Source organism: Thermobia domestica, chromosome 7 (assembly GCF_964235325.1).
Source record: "Thermobia domestica chromosome 7, izTheDome1.hap1.1, whole genome shotgun sequence".
Classification (NCBI taxonomy): Eukaryota; Metazoa; Arthropoda; class Insecta; order Zygentoma; family Lepismatidae; genus Thermobia; species Thermobia domestica.
In genome coordinates, this window is record NC_137460.1 from 81,077,442 (window position 1) to 81,098,398 (window position 20,957).

A 20,957-nucleotide genomic window follows, 5' to 3' on the forward strand; every position below is an offset into this window, starting at 1 on the left:
CAATTGAACATAAAATAGAATAAACATTTGATTTATTATAATTATCAATCCGCTTGACTCTGCAAGTATCTATGAAATTTCATACATATGTCAAGACACATAAAAGCATGACAGACAGAAACACATTCACTAGGATGAAAGAAACTCGGGATCTCAAATACAATGATGTTCCAACATCGGGCTTTTAAAACACCTAAAGACTCAAAGCATAACACCAATAAAATACAACTGATCAAGAAACCATCATTCGTTGAAAGTCAGATAGACGAGGCTTTTTTCATTCGAACGGGGCCGCCAAACTTAAATTGGGACATGGGCACTCTGTTGAAATAACATCACTGAGTACTTCACCGTTACCAGCAACCACTGAAGATGATTAGATTGGATTTGAGGTTAGCATCCCGTTCAGCAGCAGGGCTATATAAGAATTGAACCTACAGCTTAACGTGGGATCCGTACTATATGAACCCCAGAAATCGAAACCATGTCTCCTGCCTCGAAGGCGCGTACGCTATCTACATAGCTACGAAGGAGCTCAAGAAGAAAAATAACAAAAAAGATTTAATATTTGTATCAGGGTTGGCTGGTTTAAACCAAGGTTCAAAAAAACCAACTGGTTTAAACCAAAAAAAAAAAAAAAAAAAAAAAAACGAAAAATGCTTTAAATCGTGTGAACTTCATGGTGACGTCTCCACATATCAAACCATCTGCATTACGTTTATCTACTTTTAATCTTTTAATCAAGAGGTCCCGTGTTCAATTCTCGGTCGAACCACAACCCATCTTCCAAGTGTAAACCAAGTAGCGATTCGAGGTGTCCCTTTAAGCGAAAGTCTTCTCCATGATAACCTTGGTATTTCATAAGGATGATAAGCCTAAACATACGAAACGAAACCAAATTATATATTTCCACTTGCCTGAATGCCTGTTGTTTTACAAAGAAGCCAAGGTTGCTTAAGTATATTGATAGAAATTGGCAAAATTTATCAACTACCTACGTAGCTTCCAACATCAGCTTGGATTCGACTTTGTTTTGATTTTATTGAATGATACCTACATACCAAATTTGTAATTTAATATCTCAGTTTTAGCGTAGTGATTATGATACGTTGACGTTAAAATTTTACATACAAATACATTTAAAGTAATAACAGGATTTTCCCAATGGCTAAGGCGGGAGTTTCCCGATTTATATGTAATTCTGTATAATGTTTTTACTTGTGTAACTGTTTATCTTTTTGTCCTTCTGAAATGACTCTTGACAATTATATTAACAACTAGGCCTATGCAAAGATCAGTACAACGTATTTTTATTAGGAGTCCTTCGCGAGTGAGTCGGCAATCGCATTTGTGACCAATTAGTTCCGGTTTCGTGTCGAAATGGACAATTTCTCTTGGATGTAAGCCGAAAAACGGTTTGGATTCCGCTTTAAGCTTATGTGACCCCTTCCAGCATAACCTTGTTGTTGCATAATAACATCAAGGTGATACAAACTAATTTCTGTCCATATCTAATATAAATACAGAGAGTAAATTATTTAAACCAAAAAAAACTGGTTTTTTGGATTTTTTAAATAAAAACCATGGTTTTTGCCAACCCTGATTTGTATTCTGTAGACCAACGAGATGTTTTTTTTTTATTATTATTTTTTTATTTTTGAGTGTAAACATTTAATTTCGATACTCCTAGTTCTTCCTAAATACAGTTCCTTACCTTGGTCTTGAAAATACTGACAGTTGTCAGCGAAAATTCGATGTTCAATATTAATTTTTGAACGATTTGTAAGAATTTAGAGTTGAGTTGAGTTTGAGTTCAACGTCCTGTTCAGCAGCGAGGCTATATGAGATATGAATCTATTGATTAACATGGAATCCGAACCACATGACCTCCCGCCGGGAATCGAACCCGGGTCTTACCGAAGATAGTTTATATATTTTTACAATGAAAGCTAACAATATTCTAACGTGGCACAAATGTTGCATTGGCTAGTCTAAAAATTGTGAGATGTTTGGGTGTTGAAAATAGTAACAAGATTTGCACCATAAGGATCTTAAGAATCAATACTTAATTTTAATTTAGATCAGATGGAAAATGAGAATTCTTTTATTTCATGTTGTAAACAGAAGACTGCTTTCACCACAATTCAAATTATTATTAATTCAACTCATAGTAATTTATTTCTAAAATTCGTAAAATGTTTCTTTGTCAATATATAATTTCTTTCAAAAGGAATTAGCTCTGGACGAATCATTTAGCACACTCCGCATGAAATCTACGATATAAATTGAGACACTTAAGTGTACATCGACTATGTCAGCGTCAAGATATTTACTCGTTTAATGTTTGCTCGGTAAGACCAAAAATACATATCACTATTTTATGATTCGCAAGTCCCTATTGCTTACCTACATGTCACCTGTTTAGGAGATGACAATTCCTTCATAATTTGAACTGACGAAGCATTACACTCCACTCTTTGCTGATTTCTAACTATATTATGTTAAGAATCTCATTTAGGCAAGTTTTTATTTTGGTCATTTCATTCAACGAATCGTTCAATCAATCTATTCATAGGGAACTAGTTCCTCGGAACAATTCATTAGATATCACTAGGAACCAGTTCCTCACCTCACCTAACTTAACCATCAAAGTTAGTAAGTCATCACGTGACTTGATACCGGTAACGAATCTAGAAGAACAGATACGTTTTCAAACCGGACCAAAAGATTCAAATCACTGAATCCACTAAAATTAATGCAATGACCAAAGTAAAAACTTGCATTTCATTTCTGCTCCTTTACAACTGTAATATTCTTTTAAGCATATTATGTACACTGTTAAGCATGAACCACTCTCAGCTCGAGTTTATCAAATAAATCATCCTCTGTAATATGCAAACGAATGTTACTTAGGATACTTGTTTTTTTTTTCTTTTTTTAAAATAAAACAAGAAGCATAAAAATCTGGATATAGTCTATATTTTAAAACATTGTAAATAAAGAAATTAAAAATTTATTTGAAATCTATCACACTTCTGGTAAATATGAAAACATATCGGCTACCACACTATTTTCATCATCATCCCTAACAGCATCTTGTGGAATATCCAGCCCTGTTAAAAAGACTTCTTCATTAAAATCTTGAGGTATATTAATCGTTAATTGATCTAAAGATAAGGATTTCTTAGAGAGCTCTGTCTGGGCCCAATGTCTAGGAACAACTGGATGCGCGCACTTTCGAAATGCCATACAATGTAAATGAGTTAATTTTTCATAATATATTCTAGAAAAGCCTATTGTTCCTAAAATAATTCTCCATGATTTCATGATACTCGCATTAGCTGTTGCATGTTTGGAATCTGGTGTTATCACGAATAATAACCCTCCAGTCCTTAATAAGTCATATGCTTTAGAACAACACAAATGTCGCTGTTGTGGTGATGGTAAGTATTCAAGAAATAATGAAAACACAATAACATCAAAAGACTTTGATTTTAATTTGCATAATGAACCTCCTGTATTTAATTCAGTTTCAACGCTATCAGTCACTTCCAATTCTAAAAAATCACACTTTTGAACGTCTGAACATGCAGGAGCAATATCTATTGCTAACACTTTAAACAGATTGAAACGACCGAATGGATTGTAGCAGCTTCCAACATCCAACAAGTCTATGACAGGACAGTTTTCACTATCAGCATCAGATTTTATTCTCTTCCAATAGTTTAATAACGTATCACTTTTGTCAACGTTCTCTTTACTTACATCACCGTCAGTCACGCTAATCTTCTTAACAATATAGTCCGCTTTCTGCTTCTCTTTCTCGTTCTCTTGTTCAAGTCCACCTTTCACAAAGTAGTCCATACACTTTGAGACTACCCACTGTATTCTTGAAGAATTCTCTCGATTCCCATGGTTTTGCTCCCAGTGAAGGCTTGCCAAACGATGCATGGCTGACGCGTATGCCTATGGTGAGACAAGAACAACATGCTAATGAAATATGAACACAAGAAGCAAAGTACGAGGGTAAGTCGAAAATTATCCGCAATTTTGACATAACTCTTCGTACATTGGTCATACTGACCTATGTCCTCGTGTATTTACTGATATGCTGTTGTGGTCATGTTAATGAAAGTTTGATCCTAATTCTTAGATGTGCCTTTCTTTTATTGCAGATAGATCACGGCCGCTCCATTAGAAGTTTGCACTAAAGAGGAACAACGAACAGTGATCTGGTTTTGTGGTCGGAAGGTATATCAGGGGCTGCAATCTATCAAAGACTTTCGGCACAACACGAAAAAAGTATCTTGCCGCAAAGTAGTGTCTACGAATAGACTGAAAAATTCAAAAATGGTCGCACAAGTGTTACACACGAGGAAGGAGCCGGACGACCATCTACGGTCACAAATGATAACAAACAACATTGAGTATGCATGTGACATAGTTCTGTTAGACAGACGAGTGACTATTGTGCAGAAAGGTATTTGATGGATTGCGGCCCCTGATACACCTTCCGACCACAAAAACGGGATTAATGCTCATTGTTCCTTCTTGGTGCAAACTTCTAATGAAGCGGCCATGATCTATCTGCAATAAAAGAAAGACAAATGGAGGAATTGGTGTCGAACTTTCACAGCATAAACACAACATCATAACAATAAAATACACGAGGACAGAGGTCAGTGTCAACAGTGTAAGAAGAGTTATGTCAAAATTGCGGATAATTTTTGACTTACCCTCGTACATAAATAATCTATATATTTAATATTATTATAATGTTTAACGAAAATAATGTTTAAACATGAGACATACATCAATCGATAGATATCATCCAATTAAACAAAATAATATAGGTGAGAGGAAATCCTCATGCGTAGTTTTCGAGAATATCAAGAATTTTTTTCCAAATTAAAAAAGAATGCCGTACAATAACTATGCCACCTATTCAGACGAAACTGATCATGAAGTATACCCTGATCATGAAGTATGTCGTTCTTTGTCAATAATAACTGATAATTTTTCTTCTGTGGAACACATTGCTTATTTATGCTTTGTATACGTATTTTGAAGAGAGACGCTTATTGGGCCAAAGAGATCAGGTCAAGAATTGCTATAGCCAAAGAAGCATTCAACAAGAAAAGGTCACTTTTGACTAGCAGGCTTACTATTCGACTAAGGAAGAGGTTGGTCAAGTGCTATATGTAGAGCATTAGACTGTATGGTTCAGAGACTTGGACATTAAGGATTAGAGGAAAAAAAATATTTAGAGAGCTTCGAAATGTGGTGCTGGAACAAGATAGAAAAAATAAAACGGACAGAGTAACAAACGAAGATGTTTTAAAACGGATAGGAGAGAAGAGAACGCTTCTAGCCAGCATCCTTCGTAGGAAGGTCAACTGGATTAGACATATCTTGCGAAGAAACTGTCTTCTTCACACCGTCATAGATGGAAGGAAACTGAGGAATAGGAAGAACACAACTGTTCGGAGATTTGAAAAATGGAAGAAAATATTGAGAGTTAAAAGAGGAAGCTGAAGATTGAGAAACGTGGAAGAAACATTTCCAGGCCCAAATCTTAAAAACCAGTCAAAAGGCCGAAATAAATAATAATAATAATAATAATAATAATAATAATAATAATAATAATAATAATAATAATAATAATAATAATAATAATAATAATAATTTTTATTGCATATTGGAAATTACAGACAGAACTGCCCACTTACAATTTCCATACAAATAACATGCAAATAACAAAAATAAACATAATACATTATAAAATACAAATGATACATACACAGAAAAGGAAAATAATACTCTCAGCTGATAATGAAATGCTTATATAACTGTCTTTGTATATTACTAAAATTATGATCAAAAATGTCAATAACACTGGCAAAACCATTGGCTACTGATAAAATTTTATACAAAGGAACATCATTGAGAAACTGAATGGGTTTAAATATTTTCGGATTTCTTATATGATAACTGGTTGTATACAGAGTTATTATTAACAACAAATTCAAATTACCGTGAAAAATTGAATGTAGCATTTTAAGATCCAAAATAATCCTTCTTTCAGACAATCTTAACATACCTAAGGACATCCTAACTTCATCCAAAGACATACCTTCATAACGCTTAAACTTCCAGCGTAACCAAGCAAGAAAAGGATTTTGAATTGTCTCCAGAGTAGTAGATATATAATCTCTATTTCTATTCCATATGATTGAACAATATTCAAGATGACTTCTAACATTAGAATAATAAAGAAAAAGGCATGTTTTAACAGATTTAAAATCTTTGGACATCCATTTAAGAATTCCAAGATTCCTTCTCGCTTTGGAAGTAATAGTCTCAAGTTGTTTGAAAAGCAATTTGCTGTCAAAAACAATACCTAAATCTTTAATAGTATCTACAATTCTAATTGGGTATCATTTATGTTATAAATGAAAAAATTGGATTTGTTTTATTCGTAATATTCATTGAAAAGGGTTTGTTCCAATTTAAAGGTAGTACATTGTTTTGAGACCAAAGTGGCATTTTATTAATATTATTTTGGAGCACCAAACAATCATCCAAATTTACAATAGTTTTGTAGGTTTTGAGGTCATCTGCATACATTAAATATTTACAATCCAAATTTTCAGTTTGTGGCCCAGAGTGTATTTTGGATAGTTATTTTATTTTATTTGCATTTTAAATTAATTAGAATTATGTTTTGTTAAAATTCAGAACTTACACATTGTTTCAGATTAATGGAATAACATTAAGAAATGCTGCAGACAGACGGAGACATTACAAAAGCACGTTGCGTTGTGTTTATGTTTATGTAATGATTAAATAACGTTAAAGACACGATTTGGCAAATGTTGTGATGAGAAAAGAAAAATTATTACTTGAGAGAATTGGGAAAAATTGATGTCAGAAAAGATTGTAAAATTTTGTTAACATCTACATAATTTTTGGGTATGCCAAAACTGTCGGCATTGCAGACACAGGCATTCTGGGGATTTCGATCATTGAGAGACAATGAAGAAACTGAGAGGTTTCATTAACCAGATGGGACAACACGAGGATGACGAGAGATGATGAGGCAGATTTCAACAATTGGAAAGAGAACGAAAACCCAGATATTGAGGGAACTCGAGGTAGAAGACAGTTGAAGGAAATAGTTGAGAAGAGTTGGCAGTTAGTAGCGGACAGAGAGCTAGATCCGACTTCGTACTTGTATAGTCTAAAATCATCGAATATTCTCTGGAGTCCAAGGAACAGCGAGTACTTCCATATGGCAGACAAGGTCTCTGGATATAGTCATTACTGAAGTTAGACGGACGCTGATCCATAGAGCAGCTAAAGAGTGGACGGAAGACAGAGCATAGATGGCCATTTTCCACTGGGCTCGCTCGGGCTCGCGCTCACCTGTCTCAACTGGGTTCGCCTCACTTCTCTGAACTGAGCTCGCACTCAGTCGGGCTCGCGCTCATTTCTCTGGACTGGGCTCGCACTCGCTCGGGCTCGCGATCACTTCTCCCAACTGGGCTCGCGCTCGCACTCACTAATTTTATCTGGGCTCCCACTCACTCGGGCTCGCGCTCACCTGTCTCAACTGAACTCGCGATCACTTCTCCCAACTGGGCTCGCGCTCACTCGCGCTCGCACTCACTAATCTTATCTGGGCTTGCACTCACTCGGGCTCGCGCTCACTTCTGTCCACTGGGCTTGCACTCACTCGGGCTCGCGCTCACTTGTCTCAACTGGACTCGCGATCACCAGCGCTCGCGATCACTTCTCCCAACTGGGCTCGCGCTCACTCGCGCTCGCACTCACTGATCTTATCTGGGCTTGCACTCACTCGGGCTCGCACTCACTTCTGTCCACTGGGCTTGCACTCACCCGGGCTCGCGCTCACTTGTCTAAACTGAGCTCACACTCACTCGGGCTCACGCTCACTTGTCTCAACTGGGCTCGCGCTCACTTGGGCTCACGCTCCCTTCTCTCGATTGCGCTCGCGCTCGGGCTCATTTCTCTCAATTGGGCTCACGCTCATTCGTGCTCGGGCTCAGTTCCCTCAATTGGGCTCACGCTCACGTATTTCATTGGGGCTCGAGCTCAATTGCACTCGGGCTCACTTCTCTGAGTTGGGCTGGCACTGACTTGTTTCATTGAGGCCCGGGCTCAATAATTGAGCCCGAGCTCAGTTGAGCGCAAGAGCCATGCTCGCGAGCTTGTACATCTTAATGGGCTGATTAATGGCGTATGCTCCCTCCAATTTCAACCCCTGATAGAGTTGTTACAATTAATCGGAGTTTTCTAACTTTTCCTTTTTTGCGGCAGCCCAAACTATTACCTAAATCGATTTTTGTTAAAATAATGTGAGTCACTTTTATATCGATTTTCATTGTTTCTGTTTGCAGAATCTATGTGGATAGAGCTATCATTTAGTTACAAAATAATGTTTTTTTTTTTTTTTTTTATCTCATAGAAATACCTGACACGTTAATACTAAACTTCGTTAAAACAGCTGCTTTAACAAAATGAACTAGTCCTACAAGTCATAGGTTGTTATACAGCTGAAATTTGAAATACTGTTGATTGATTAATCACCGTCCCCTTTCATCAGCGAGGCTATATGAGACATGGACTTATAGTTTTAACGTGGAATCTGAACCACTGAAAGAGTATTAAAACTTTCCCACAGGGAATCGATCACAAAAGTCGCGCGTGCTAGCCACTAGACCAGTGGAAGGGCTTGTATGATATACTGATTGTGAATACCTTCTGAACCCCTGTCACCAAGGCATTCAAAGTGAAAGTGTTAGTGCTCTGAAGAATGTTAACCCTCCCCCCGTCCCATCCATATTGTTAAGAAACCAACTATCCAACCCCGAGTCAGTGAAGCGGAAATCGACCTTGGCCAATGGTAATTTTGTGCTCAGGAACTGCATGAATTAGTAAATCCCAGATATATTAAAAGCAGACCTTCACCTTCAAGTTTTACTGTATTGCCAAGCCTCGAGGCTCATTCATTGTCGTGCTCTGTAGATAATAGCTATGTATCTGAGACCATGCTTCAAAACCATACACTGAGAAAAAAGTGTACGTGGCGTATGTAAAATCGTATGTTACATTTGTAAATCCTGTAGTTTTTGGACTGCAAACGTATAGCTGAAAACGCATGTTTTATAATACTTTCTGTAAGTATTCCATGTGTACGTACTTTCCGTATAAAACAATATGCGCGGTCAGGATCTTATATACAAATGGACAAACAAGGGAACGTATAGCCTGTTGGCCTCTATCTAGAATTTGAGGGAGTGAATAGTTTGTATTAACAAACAAGCAATATTTTCTAAAGTTAATTCTGCAGTAGTTTCTTTATTTCTTTACGTTTCCAACTTCTGATGAAAAATAGGCCTATTAAGTGATATGACACCTCCATGAATACCGGGATGATATAGACTTAATGCGATTTCTTTACACGTTTTTCTGAAACCTGGAGGCCCACAATAGTGTTCCCACTCGGGCCTGCATTTTATAAGTCCATTAGATTACTTTTTGCCCTTACTTTGAAGCAAGAAAACTTTAATTTTTTAACTTTGTGACTACCCTCAGGAGCAACCTCTACTTTTATGTATTTGAAAGCATATTGTCCTGCTAAAATACATTAAATATGAATATTTCTTAATTTAGGCTAAGTTTAAGAGTATTAAAACTGAAAATTTGAAAATATGCGTTGATTATAGCCTGTATTTTGTTAAAACACACCAAAGAAAATTAGAAGTTAATGAAAGCTCAATAAAGATGTTCAGCGGCGTAGCGAGCATTACAAGATTGGGGGGGGGGGATGAAACTTGAAATTGCCAAGTCTTGATTTAAAAAATGCCAAGTCTTGCTTAAAAAAATACCAAGTGTTTCGAAAATCTTAATCTCACTTTTACCAACCTTGCGGAAAACTTTACAGCAACCTTATTTTCATATTCGTCCCATTCTGTGCCCCATCTGAGATACGAATACGAACAGCCCCTGGTTTCGAGTAAAATTTCACACTTCAACCCAGAATCATTATCATCTCCCACGATGCACAACTGTTAATTTGACAACTTGTGGCTAGTTTAGGTAATCTGCATCAGTCAATCCTCACCAGGAATGCGCAGTTTTCTTTTTCTCTTCTGTCCTCCAGTCTCTTCCCACTTCGATTTCATAATTTCGCACTCTGATGAAAAGTATTAAATACCGGCAAGAAAAATACTAATATATAACCTCCCATTTAGGAAGCCCTCCAACCACAAGCCCGGGGCACGTACCTCGCTTGCACCCCCATGAGCTAAATAAGTAACATACAAGGGTTACATAATGCTTTGACTTATAAATACTATAAGGAAAGGAAGAATTGCAATTTTTGTTTTACTTTCCTAAAGAAGCAACTACGTGATTAAAAATAAAGTAGGAAAGGTAACACGTTTGTATGAAAATGAAGTGAAACACACACCGGTCTGTGCTTTCACCCAGCAGACGTGTTGTTTGGCCCCCAAAATGTGACTTTTTGAATCATTCACTTACGTTCATAGCGGAAGCGACAGAATGACTTGACTAATCCCTTGTAGTTTTCGTCCATCGAACAACATTTCCAGAAACCTACTGTGCCCCCCTGTGCCGTGCCATGGAAAATCAGCACCCGGGGCGAGAGTATACGACGGCGGCCTCATACATATGAGTTGAGGCGACAGATGATCCGCGAAGCGCCACCATGGTTGGCGCGAAGCGTAAGAAAATTTTCAAAAATATACCCTGCTTTTCCTTGATTTTGAGCACCTTTTATTACTTTTTTCCTTCCATTTTATATATGTGCACATATATTTTCTTAACACGAGTAACATTATAGGACCACTTCCTAAAGCAGAAAGAGGATTTAAGTACATACTAGTAATATTTTAAGTAATTTTTCATTTCTCTCTTTTTCTTTCATTCTCTTTTTTTCATTTTTCTCCCCAATTTTGGGTTCCCTTTCTTCGGCGCCCGGGGATATCGCCCCCCGTTATGCAAGGCACTGGTGATACCATTCCCAAAACAAACTTTTGTTCAGTTCTCCCTACTCGAAAAGCCATGTAAATAGATAGTCTTACTGCAAAACAGAACTGAAATAAGCTATTCTTGTGCTCTATATTAATATGATCACCTTTTGTTTCAAAGCGAAAGGTTTATTCACACACAAAGCATACACGGTTACACAATACAAAGTATATTCACTCTGGCATCAAAATCTATTTCTCTTTGACATTTTACTATTAGAAAAAAAAACTCTTAAATTTGTCAAATTTGCATATAGTAAAAAGTTTATACTAATAAACGTGCCATGTTTTCTTAATGGGAATACGGGACACCTTAGATCCCCTTCCCCCCCAAACTTTCCAACACAATTCAATAAACTGTACCTCTGGTTTGAATAACAGTATAATAGGCCGCTGTGGCTCAGTGGTATAGCGTTCACTTCTGGTGCATAGGGTCCTTGGTTCGATCCCACCTCACTTTAAGTGAGCTTTATAGTGGAAAAACACCTTGTGCGTGGGTTTCTCGGGGTTCTCCCGTTTTCTCCCACTTTCTTCAGTCCACCATTTCATTCAATTCTCATCATTACCGTCTCCTTTAGCATAGCCGACATTTATTTTTTTCAACAATATAATAGGTGGAAGTTCCCTAAGTTGCAGCTACTTTTCTCTTGTCTTTCCCTGCAATTAACTTTACGGACTGAAGATGGTTACAATCCAACTACAAAAGAATTGCCTTAAAAACTTAAGATAATGTCTTATAAAAATGCTTTACACAAAAACAATATGCAAACGGTTTAAATCAGTGATATAATCTACATACAATATTCTTCGCGCGTTTAGCAATATTTATTTACATGGTAGTATTTGCCAAAATTACGTTTGTCAGTTTATTCTGATGAAAAGCTGATTTTTCTCCTTCTGTCGTGTATAATTGTCAGGACCAGATTTACATATTTCTAAGCCCTGGACCAAGCACAATTCTGTGCCCATAACCTCTCGGACCAGATTTACATATTTCTAAGCCCTGGATCAAGCACAATTCTGTGTCCATAACCTCTCAAAAATATTATAATTCTTGTTACTTTATTTAATGTCTCTCTGAAGAAAAAGTCACTCATCTTTCCTGTGCTTGTACATATAGAAACACTCAAAGTTTTTTTTTTTTTTTTTTTTTTTTTTTTTTTTTTTTTTTTTTTTTTTTTTTTTTTTTAATGTTGGAGAGTGTTCGAGTTTCCACCAGGTCCAATGGAAAAAGCAGTGTTGCAAATTTCGCTCGCTATCAAGTCGGACAGGGTATTGTGATAACTTGCTCAAAACTGTTACATGCTACACTTTATTGTTCATTCACATTATCCCAGCCACTTCATTACTTTTCGAATAAGCTTATATTGATAACAGAAATGGGATGGGATTAAAATATGGAACACTTGCATGTCCCGACTAAATTTATTCGGACGCGGGATTCTTGGGCCCAAAATCGGGACTGTCCCGTTTTTTACGATACGAATGGCAGGCTTAATACTAACCAGTCACTGCCTTGTTCTTGTTTTATTAATATCAACTCTGCCAGTTACTACCTGTTGCCTTGTATACGCTCTTGTATCAAATGCTTTTGCTTCCCCACTACTTGCCACCGAAACGCCTCTTCTGTCTGTCTTTGCATGCCAACTCTATTCAGTTTTTGTCAGTGGTACAATTCCCTATTTTCCTTTAAAGATTCTTTAAAATGTTTACGAATATTAAATGAACAAAAGTGAAGTGTAATAACTTGCAACAAGTAAAGAAACTTTAAACGAATATATCAATTTATATCAAGATTGGAAACCACACAAAACTTATGCCAAGTCTAGGAGAATTGATAATAATTTGCAGCAACTTGGTAAGAAAATGTTAAACCGAATAAGTCAATTGAACAAAACGTCATTCTTCAAATTGCCAACTATGTATTTTAATTTGCCAACTTGTCAAGAAATTGGTAACTTTGGGGGGGAGGCTCCCCCTTAATCCCCCCTTAACGAAGCCCCTGAAGATGTTTATGAATGAAATTTACGTCATAACATCAGTTTGAGTCGAGAAGTTATGTGTAATACTATCGAAAATGGTAAGCCTATTGTGGTTCTAGTTTTCAATTCATCTTTACATTTCCTTATGTATATTAAAAGCCGGTTCTTTAATGGCGTAACATAACGGAAAAATAGTACCTATATAAAATGAGGTAATATTAAGGACTGCGTTAAAAGAGGAAATGTAATTGTGTCAATTTACGAAGCTATCGTGAAATTTAGAATGCTTTGTGTTTGTTTGTTTGGAGCTTAATATTCTTTTTCATCAGTGAGGTTATATGAGATCTCGCTCGTCTGGAAGATGAGAATAGTTACTTACCTCTTATTCACAGTGAATCAATATGAATAAGTGCCTGACAACCCTTAGCTATTTCGTCAGGTATGTGCTAATCTTCACGGTAATAAGATTTGATAAATCCGCAATGAAAATATCGTGTCAAACAACATCAAAATCGAATTGTAATCAAAGGTAAAAATGGATCTGAAAAGGTTGGGGAACGCATGACATTATGCCGTCCCCTGTGCCTATCTTTGCCCACTATATTTTTTAGGAAGTGGAGTGGCGCCATAGATATTTTTGGGAGTGGAGGATGACGTTCCTCGTGTTTTCCCTCACTTTTAACACTGGTTGTAACAAACGACTCGCCATCGTTTCAGGGTAGCTTTCGAAAAAAAGACTTTAATGATAGGAGGTGTGTGTGCGTATGTCTTACTTTTTTGGATGTTGAATTGCTATCTTTCTTTTTTTAATAGTCCATTGACTTATATGAGGAAGTATTCTACTAATTTCTTTTTCTGGCCTATTTAAGAGTTCCTTGCTTTAAAAATATTCAATGTAATGTTGTTTTAATTTTTATTTATACATATTAAAATTGCATAATACCGTAGTTAAATTTCGCTTAGAATACATTTAAAGATCTCAAGAAGAAGTAGTCAGTAAAATTAACAGGCTAAAATTCTTTTATTTCAAAAAATTAAAACAATGTTTCCTCATATAAATTAATGAGCTCAATAACCATTATGGTGCAAGTTATCAACATTCTTAAGAGCTACTCTTGTTTATTGGGATTTAAAGAAGCTACAATTAAATAATACATAATTATTTCGCTCGACTTTTCTATGAACGCACAGCTTCACTAGTTGCTAGTAAATAAATTTCCTACTTCGCAAAGTCAAGTAGTTTCCTTACTCTATGATCTCACAAAAAAAAAAAAAAAAAAAAAAAAAAAAAAAAAAAAAACTTGGGTCATGGAAGTTGTTACTAAAACAACAAAAACAAATACCTGCCTCAAACAAATACCATCCTCTCATAATAACCATAAAAAAGTCGGTTCTCTATCGAAAAGTATTTGAAGTCCTCTGGACAATAAAATGACAGTTCGGACCTCAAGAGTGTGCTTTTTCTTTTTGTAAAGTTGTTTCATTCTTCCTTTACAATTCTGCACATGGAATGAGTTTCCTATTATTATTATTATTATTATTATTATTATTATTATTATTATTATTATTATTATTATTATTATTATTATTTATTTATTTATTTATTTATTTTTTACTTCAAAGCAAATGAGTCCACGTGAGTGTTAAGTGAGCGCGGGCTCGCACTCAATTTAACTCGCGCTCGCTCTCACTTCTCTCAATTGAGCTTGCACTCACTCGGGCTCGCGATCACTTCCCTCAACTGGGCTCGCGCTCACTTGAGCTCGCGATCACTTCTCCCAACTGGGCTCGCGCTCACTCGGGCTCGCGATCACTTCTCTGAACTGGGCTCGCGCTCATTCGCACTCGCGCTCATTTCTCTTAATTGGGCTCGCGATCACTCGGGCTCGCGATCGCTTCCCTCACCTGGGCTCGCGCTCATTTGAGCTCGCGATCACTTCTCCCAACTGGGCTCGCGCTCACTCGAGCTCGCGATCACTTCTCTGAACTGGGCTCGAGCTCATTCGCACTCGCGCTCATTTCTCTTGACTGGGCTCGCGATCACTTCTGTTAACTGGGCTCGCACTCACTTCTCTCGATTGAGTTCGCGCTCACTCGGGCTCGCGCTCACTTATTTAATTGGGGCTCGGGCTCGCTCGCGCTCAATTATTGAGCCCGAGCCCGGTTGAGCGTGAGTGCCGAGCTCACGAGCGTCGGGCTCGCGAGTTTGGACACCTATGAGACAGAGTCATCATCGCCGAGACGCAGGACAATCCAGCAGGTATGTGTTCCCTTCCTGAATTTGTTACCAGTGATACAATAACCAGAAATGCCATTAATGTGATCTGACAGAGTTTGACTTACCCGATAACTACACTCAAACATTACACTATACACAAATCTTTGATTTGAAAATACATGAATGTCATTGTGGTAAATTGGAGTTGTTACTTCTCTTTATTAACCTCACGCATAACATGCAAGAATCGACCATTTCCCGTCCATTTCAGATAGTGGACGGAAGGGAGCTTTCTTGTGTCAAGACGCATTTTCATCCCCTTATTTAGGCACGACACAGGGAAGATCACAAGTTATATCATTAATAAACATAAGGAATAGAAGTGGTCCGAGATTTGATCCTTGCGGAACACCGGAATATATGTTATATACGTCTGAAAGATTACCCTTATACCTAACCACAAACTTTCTTTGGGACAAGTATGATACTAACCAAGTAATAAATACAATGGAGAGATCATAGTGTTTCAATTTGTAAATTAAGATGTTATGTGGTAACTTATCAAAGGCTTTAGAAAAGTCGAAATAAATTACATCGATTTGACCATTACTTTTAAAGATAGGAAGAGTATCAACTAGCTATAAAACAAGTTAAGTTAGTTGCAGTTGACCTATTTTTCATAAAGCCATGTTGATAGATCGTAATATTGGGATAAACATGATTATACAAATAATTATATATTAACTTATCAAAAACTTTGGGCATGATACTCAACAGAGAAATAGGTCTATAGTCGGATAAATTTTTCCCATCAGTCTTGGGAATAGGAACAACAACGACCATCTTCCAATGTACAGGATAAACAGAAGTAAGTAAACTCCAGTTGAGCAAAGATGCTAAGACAGGCGCAATGATGGACACAATGCCCTTCAGTATAAAAGCAGGTACACCGTCTAAGCCAGAAAAAGATTATTATTATTATGATTATTATTATTATTATTATTGCATCTACTATTGTTCTTGTAACGGTGACACGCATATTAGCAACAGTGACGCACATACATTTAAGTGATATTCCTAACAATGTAATATACCGTCTCCATTGAATCATAAATTTTCACCTTTATTATGACAGAAAATGCACCTACTACCCTATGCAAAAACCATATTTTTATTCGCAGCAACTAATATCGAAGGAATTTAGAATGTTCTTACTATAAGACAATTGACACTGATGGACTTGTTTCTATACCGATATGAAATTTTTAATTTTCTTTAACCTATGAAATTGCTTAAAACATTCTATTGTTCATTGGAATTCAGTATTTCACTCAGAACCCAGTGGTTTTACTGATGGATTTACTGGAAAATATTAAAGTTACTGTGTTCCTTTTTTCTACTTCTGTTCAGCTGGAATATACAGTTCTGCTATGTGCATTTCACTTTCTCCAAGAACAATATTTTTGGGCTTCGCGTTTAGCAAACTGTCAAAGAAATCTTGTAACTGATTCAAAACACTATCCGTATCTGTGAGAATTGCTCCGTTCCCTTTCTTTAATATATAAGCGCGAGGTTGATAGTCGTTCTTGTTTCGCTGATGCCGTTACATATGTCCCGAGTACTTTTTATTTCTATTGTCTTTAAGTTCAATAAATTTAACGTTGTCTGTTGTCTTTTTATTGTCTTTAAGTTCAATAATTTAACGTTTCTTTGTTCTAAAAAAAAAAAAAAAAAAAAAAAAAAAAAAAAAAAAAAAAATGGAAGTTTCATGTTTGATATCAGTTAAATTGTGTGTACTTCTATCGTTTGCATGTTGTGGCCAATGCAGGTTTCCCAGTTGTCTCTTTGTTACTTCAGTGCATTACTGATCGAATCATAGTTTCTTTCTACGTTTTTCCGCATGACCCAGTTTTTCTTTTGACGAAATTTTAATGCTACTCCTAATTGTAACACAAGTATCGTCAACAATAGTGCATTCCGAACCTTCTAATGTCGAGAATATATTCGACACTTCAATCTAGACTTCCCTCTCACCTAACGTCACTCTTATTATTTTTTTTAATTTAACCTCTCCGTTATCAAATGTTGACTCTTTCCTTTTTCAACTATAGTGTCTCTCTTATAATTGCTGCCACAAGGCAGTGGTCAGTATTACAGTCAACTCCTCTAAATGGCTAAATATCGATTATACTAGACTGTCTTCTTCTAGCTACCAAAATGTGATCAATATAATTATGTATTTTTCCATCTGCTGAAGTTCAAGTATGCTTATGAAAAGTTCGCGGGTCTAACGTCATTATCATTATTCTTCTTATGCAGATTTTCGTTCCCTATAACTGTCTTAGAATATTCTCTCGTCCTACCTTTGCACTGAAATCTCCTAGTAGAATTTTTATGTGGTTCAACTAGAGAGACTGACGACTCATTCACAACCTGTACATAGGACAGCGAGTAAAGTTGCGCTTCAATCAGGAAGAAAAAAAATAATGTAGAGATTGGGAGAAGAGTCAGACAAGGATGAAATATGTTGCCCCAAATATTCAACATTTACAGTGAATGTTTAACAGAGGAAGAATTAATCGGAATTGGAGATTTCAAGACTGGAGGACATATCAATAACAAGATAACAATAATTAGAAACAAAGCAAGGCAAGCAAAATAAAATGTAAAACAACGAAAAACATTAAAACTATGTGGGTGCATGAGAGGATGATTCAAACTAACAAAAATTGGTTGCTTACCAATATATTGTAATATCCCATGTGAAGTTGTTTATAAACAAATCCACGCATCAAGTGTTTATAAATACCACCACGTGCTTCATCAAGATGAAATTCCACCAGGGGACCTGCAATCACCTACAGACGACATTTAGCCCCTCCCACGGAGCAGAAGACGAAATCGAAGCAGAAGCGCCACCGCCACCCAAGGAACGCTATAAATTGGACAGAAGAATCCAGCTCAGTACCAGTTCTCTGGTGACCCTCCTCTAGTCTGCTACGGGACTCTTGGAGTAACCTAACCCCAGTCCTCTAGTCTGCTACGGGACTACGCCTATCCTATCTCCTGGCTTAGCCTGCTACGGGGCTCTGTCTGGGAATCCCAACCTCAGCCACTTAGCCTGCTACGGGGCTCTGTTGGCAACTTAACCTGCCTCTGCTTGCTACGGAGCATTGGTTCCTTAACTCCACTCCTCTTAGCCTGCTACGGGGCTCTGTTGGAGATCCTGTCTGCGACCACCCGGTCAAAGACTACCTTTTACTTACCTTTTTAAATAGAGACCAAATTGTATAGTATTTTTGTACAAATACTCTTATAGTGAATTTTTACAATAAAACTGGTAGTGGGAGTCGATTCCGGACACTCTTTTTATTAACAGCTCTACCTCTTCCTTATATGAGACGAAATCACACAAAGTTTTACAATATCCTTTTGTGGGAAAACTAAATATTCCCCAGACGTATCAGGACAACAAGCTAGTTCCGCCTCCAATGGTAAGGTAACAGAAATAAAAACGGATAAAGAAATATGGTATGAAAATAGGAATACATACCACCAAATGAAAATAACGTAAAAAAAAAAAAAAAAAAAAAAAGCACTAAAAATAACAAGCAGAGCACAGTGGAAGAAAGAGTTGAATTTCAATGAGTCTATGCTACGTCTTTCTTGCCAGAACCAAACTATTCATCAAAAGTAGGTAGTTAGACTTTATCAATGTTGCCAGAATCCAGATTTAAAACCGGTTTATAATTATGAATAAAGAACGATTCTTTAATCTCTCGGATTTTTTTCCCTAAACATATTATATTAATGTTTTATATTATGTGTATGTTGTTTTAGGTGAAGTAACAATCCCTACAAACCTTCTTCTTGTGACAATCAAAAAAGCCAGAAGAGAGTTTGTCGGGATTGCCACTTCAGCAGCACACACATAATGTAAAACAGGTTAATGTACTAGGTTCAGGGAAACAAACAAAAAAGCGATTAAAGAATCATTCTTTATTCATAATTATACACCGCCTTTAAATCTAGATTCCGGCAACATTGATAAAATCTGGCTACCTAATTTGGATGTGTATTTTAGTTATGGCAAAAGTGACGTCGCACAGACACTACGCTTCATTCAAACTCAACTCTTTCTTCCACTATGATCTGCACGTTCTTTTTAGTGCTTTCTTTTTTAACACTACTTTCATTTGGTGACATGTATTTCTGTTCCCATACCATATTTCTCTTACCTGTTTTTATCCTTGTTATCTTACCATTGAAGAAGGAACTGGCTTGTTGTTCCGATATGTGTGGAGAATATTTAGTTTTCCCTCGGGAGAATATATTGGAAAGTAACCATTTTTTTTTTTGTTAATGTAAAAAACAAAAAAGAAAGAAAGAAAAAAAAAGAAACCTGACATATGGTAGAGTGTTTAAGAACACACAAAGATTTTTTACGACTGATGATTAAGAAAGAAAGAGAAAACTCTGAAACGTGAAATGACAGTCCTGATCGCAGTTTAACACAATACAAACTCTTGAAAACTTAGTAGATATCATTCTGAATACAATGAAGGATATGTCAAATCTGAGCAGGAAATATATGTATTTCAAAAGTCACATTGAAACTATTGAATCATTTGATGTCAAATGCCGTAGACACGATAAAATGAAACTAACGATATCGGAAGCCTCATGAGAATACTAAATTGGCACTGCAATAGATTATCAAACCTAAAAAACTTACTGCCCAGTGTTTTAGGGTCAGAGCAATTGACATGCCTAACAAATTTATTATCCGAGAAAGTACCGACTTTGAAACAGCAAGTACGGAATACATTATTAAATTACAGGATCTTACTGTAATGTTCCGATGAAGTAAAAACTGTATTTCTTCATTGTCTACATACAGTATATCGAAAATATACGTTTTCGTTCTTCTAGGTCACAGAGATTATGAAACTAACAGTTGAATATCTTCTTTACATTCTTGAACAGAAAGGAACTTAGACAACAATTAAAATGACATGAGATATTGAAAACTTTACAAAAAAGTAATAATTAGTCGTGCAATGCTAACAAATACAATTGATAAAGTTCCAAGAATACAATAGTCTCTATTAGGATCGTATTAAATGTCCTTATAACATATGAACGATAACTATGAACACTTATATCACACAAGTAAATAGTTAAAAATATTATTAATACAATAAGAGAACAAAAAAAAATATTGAACATATTTTCACCATATTTATAAAGATAACCAGATAACTGAGTGGAGTTCAGCTGGTTTCAGTTTGTCGTCTCTTTCAGCAGTGAGGTTATATGAGACGTGAACCTACAGCTTCACGTTGGATCGAACCACAAGAACTCCGGCTTGAATTGAATCCGGGCTTGCGTCAAAGACCGTACGCTATTCATATAGCCACAAGAGAGCTCAAACCAGATAATACCTTGAGCGGAGTTTCCAATTATCTGCGGAGAAAATTTCCTATATAATAATTTTTAATTGCAGTAAAGTAATAATAAAATGAAAAAATAAATTTTATAATTAAGTTAAACTTGACTTTTTTTTAAGGGTTTAACATCCTATGATTATATTCCATGGTAAGGGAGACGGTGATGATGGTAATGAATGAAATGGTGAAATCAAAAAATGGGAGGAAACGGGAGAAACCATAAAAAATCAAC

General features: G+C 36.4%; 1 protein-coding gene across 2 annotated transcripts in view; it reads right to left on the reverse strand.

Moving 5' to 3' along the window:
* Positions 1–1,654: 1,654 nt before the first annotated feature.
* Samtor (S-adenosylmethionine sensor upstream of TORC1) overlaps positions 1,655–20,957 on the reverse strand; it is a 56,016-nt gene continuing 36,713 nt past the window's right edge. Inside the window, exon 3 of one of the 2 annotated variants that reach the window (XM_081764915.1) lies at positions 1,655–3,966. In XM_081764915.1, the coding sequence (XP_081621041.1) occupies positions 3,028–3,966 (939 nt within the window). In that variant the 3' untranslated portion in view covers positions 1,655–3,027. The remainder of the gene's footprint in view (positions 3,967–20,957) is intronic. The other variant, XM_081764914.1, reaches the window with a different exon arrangement.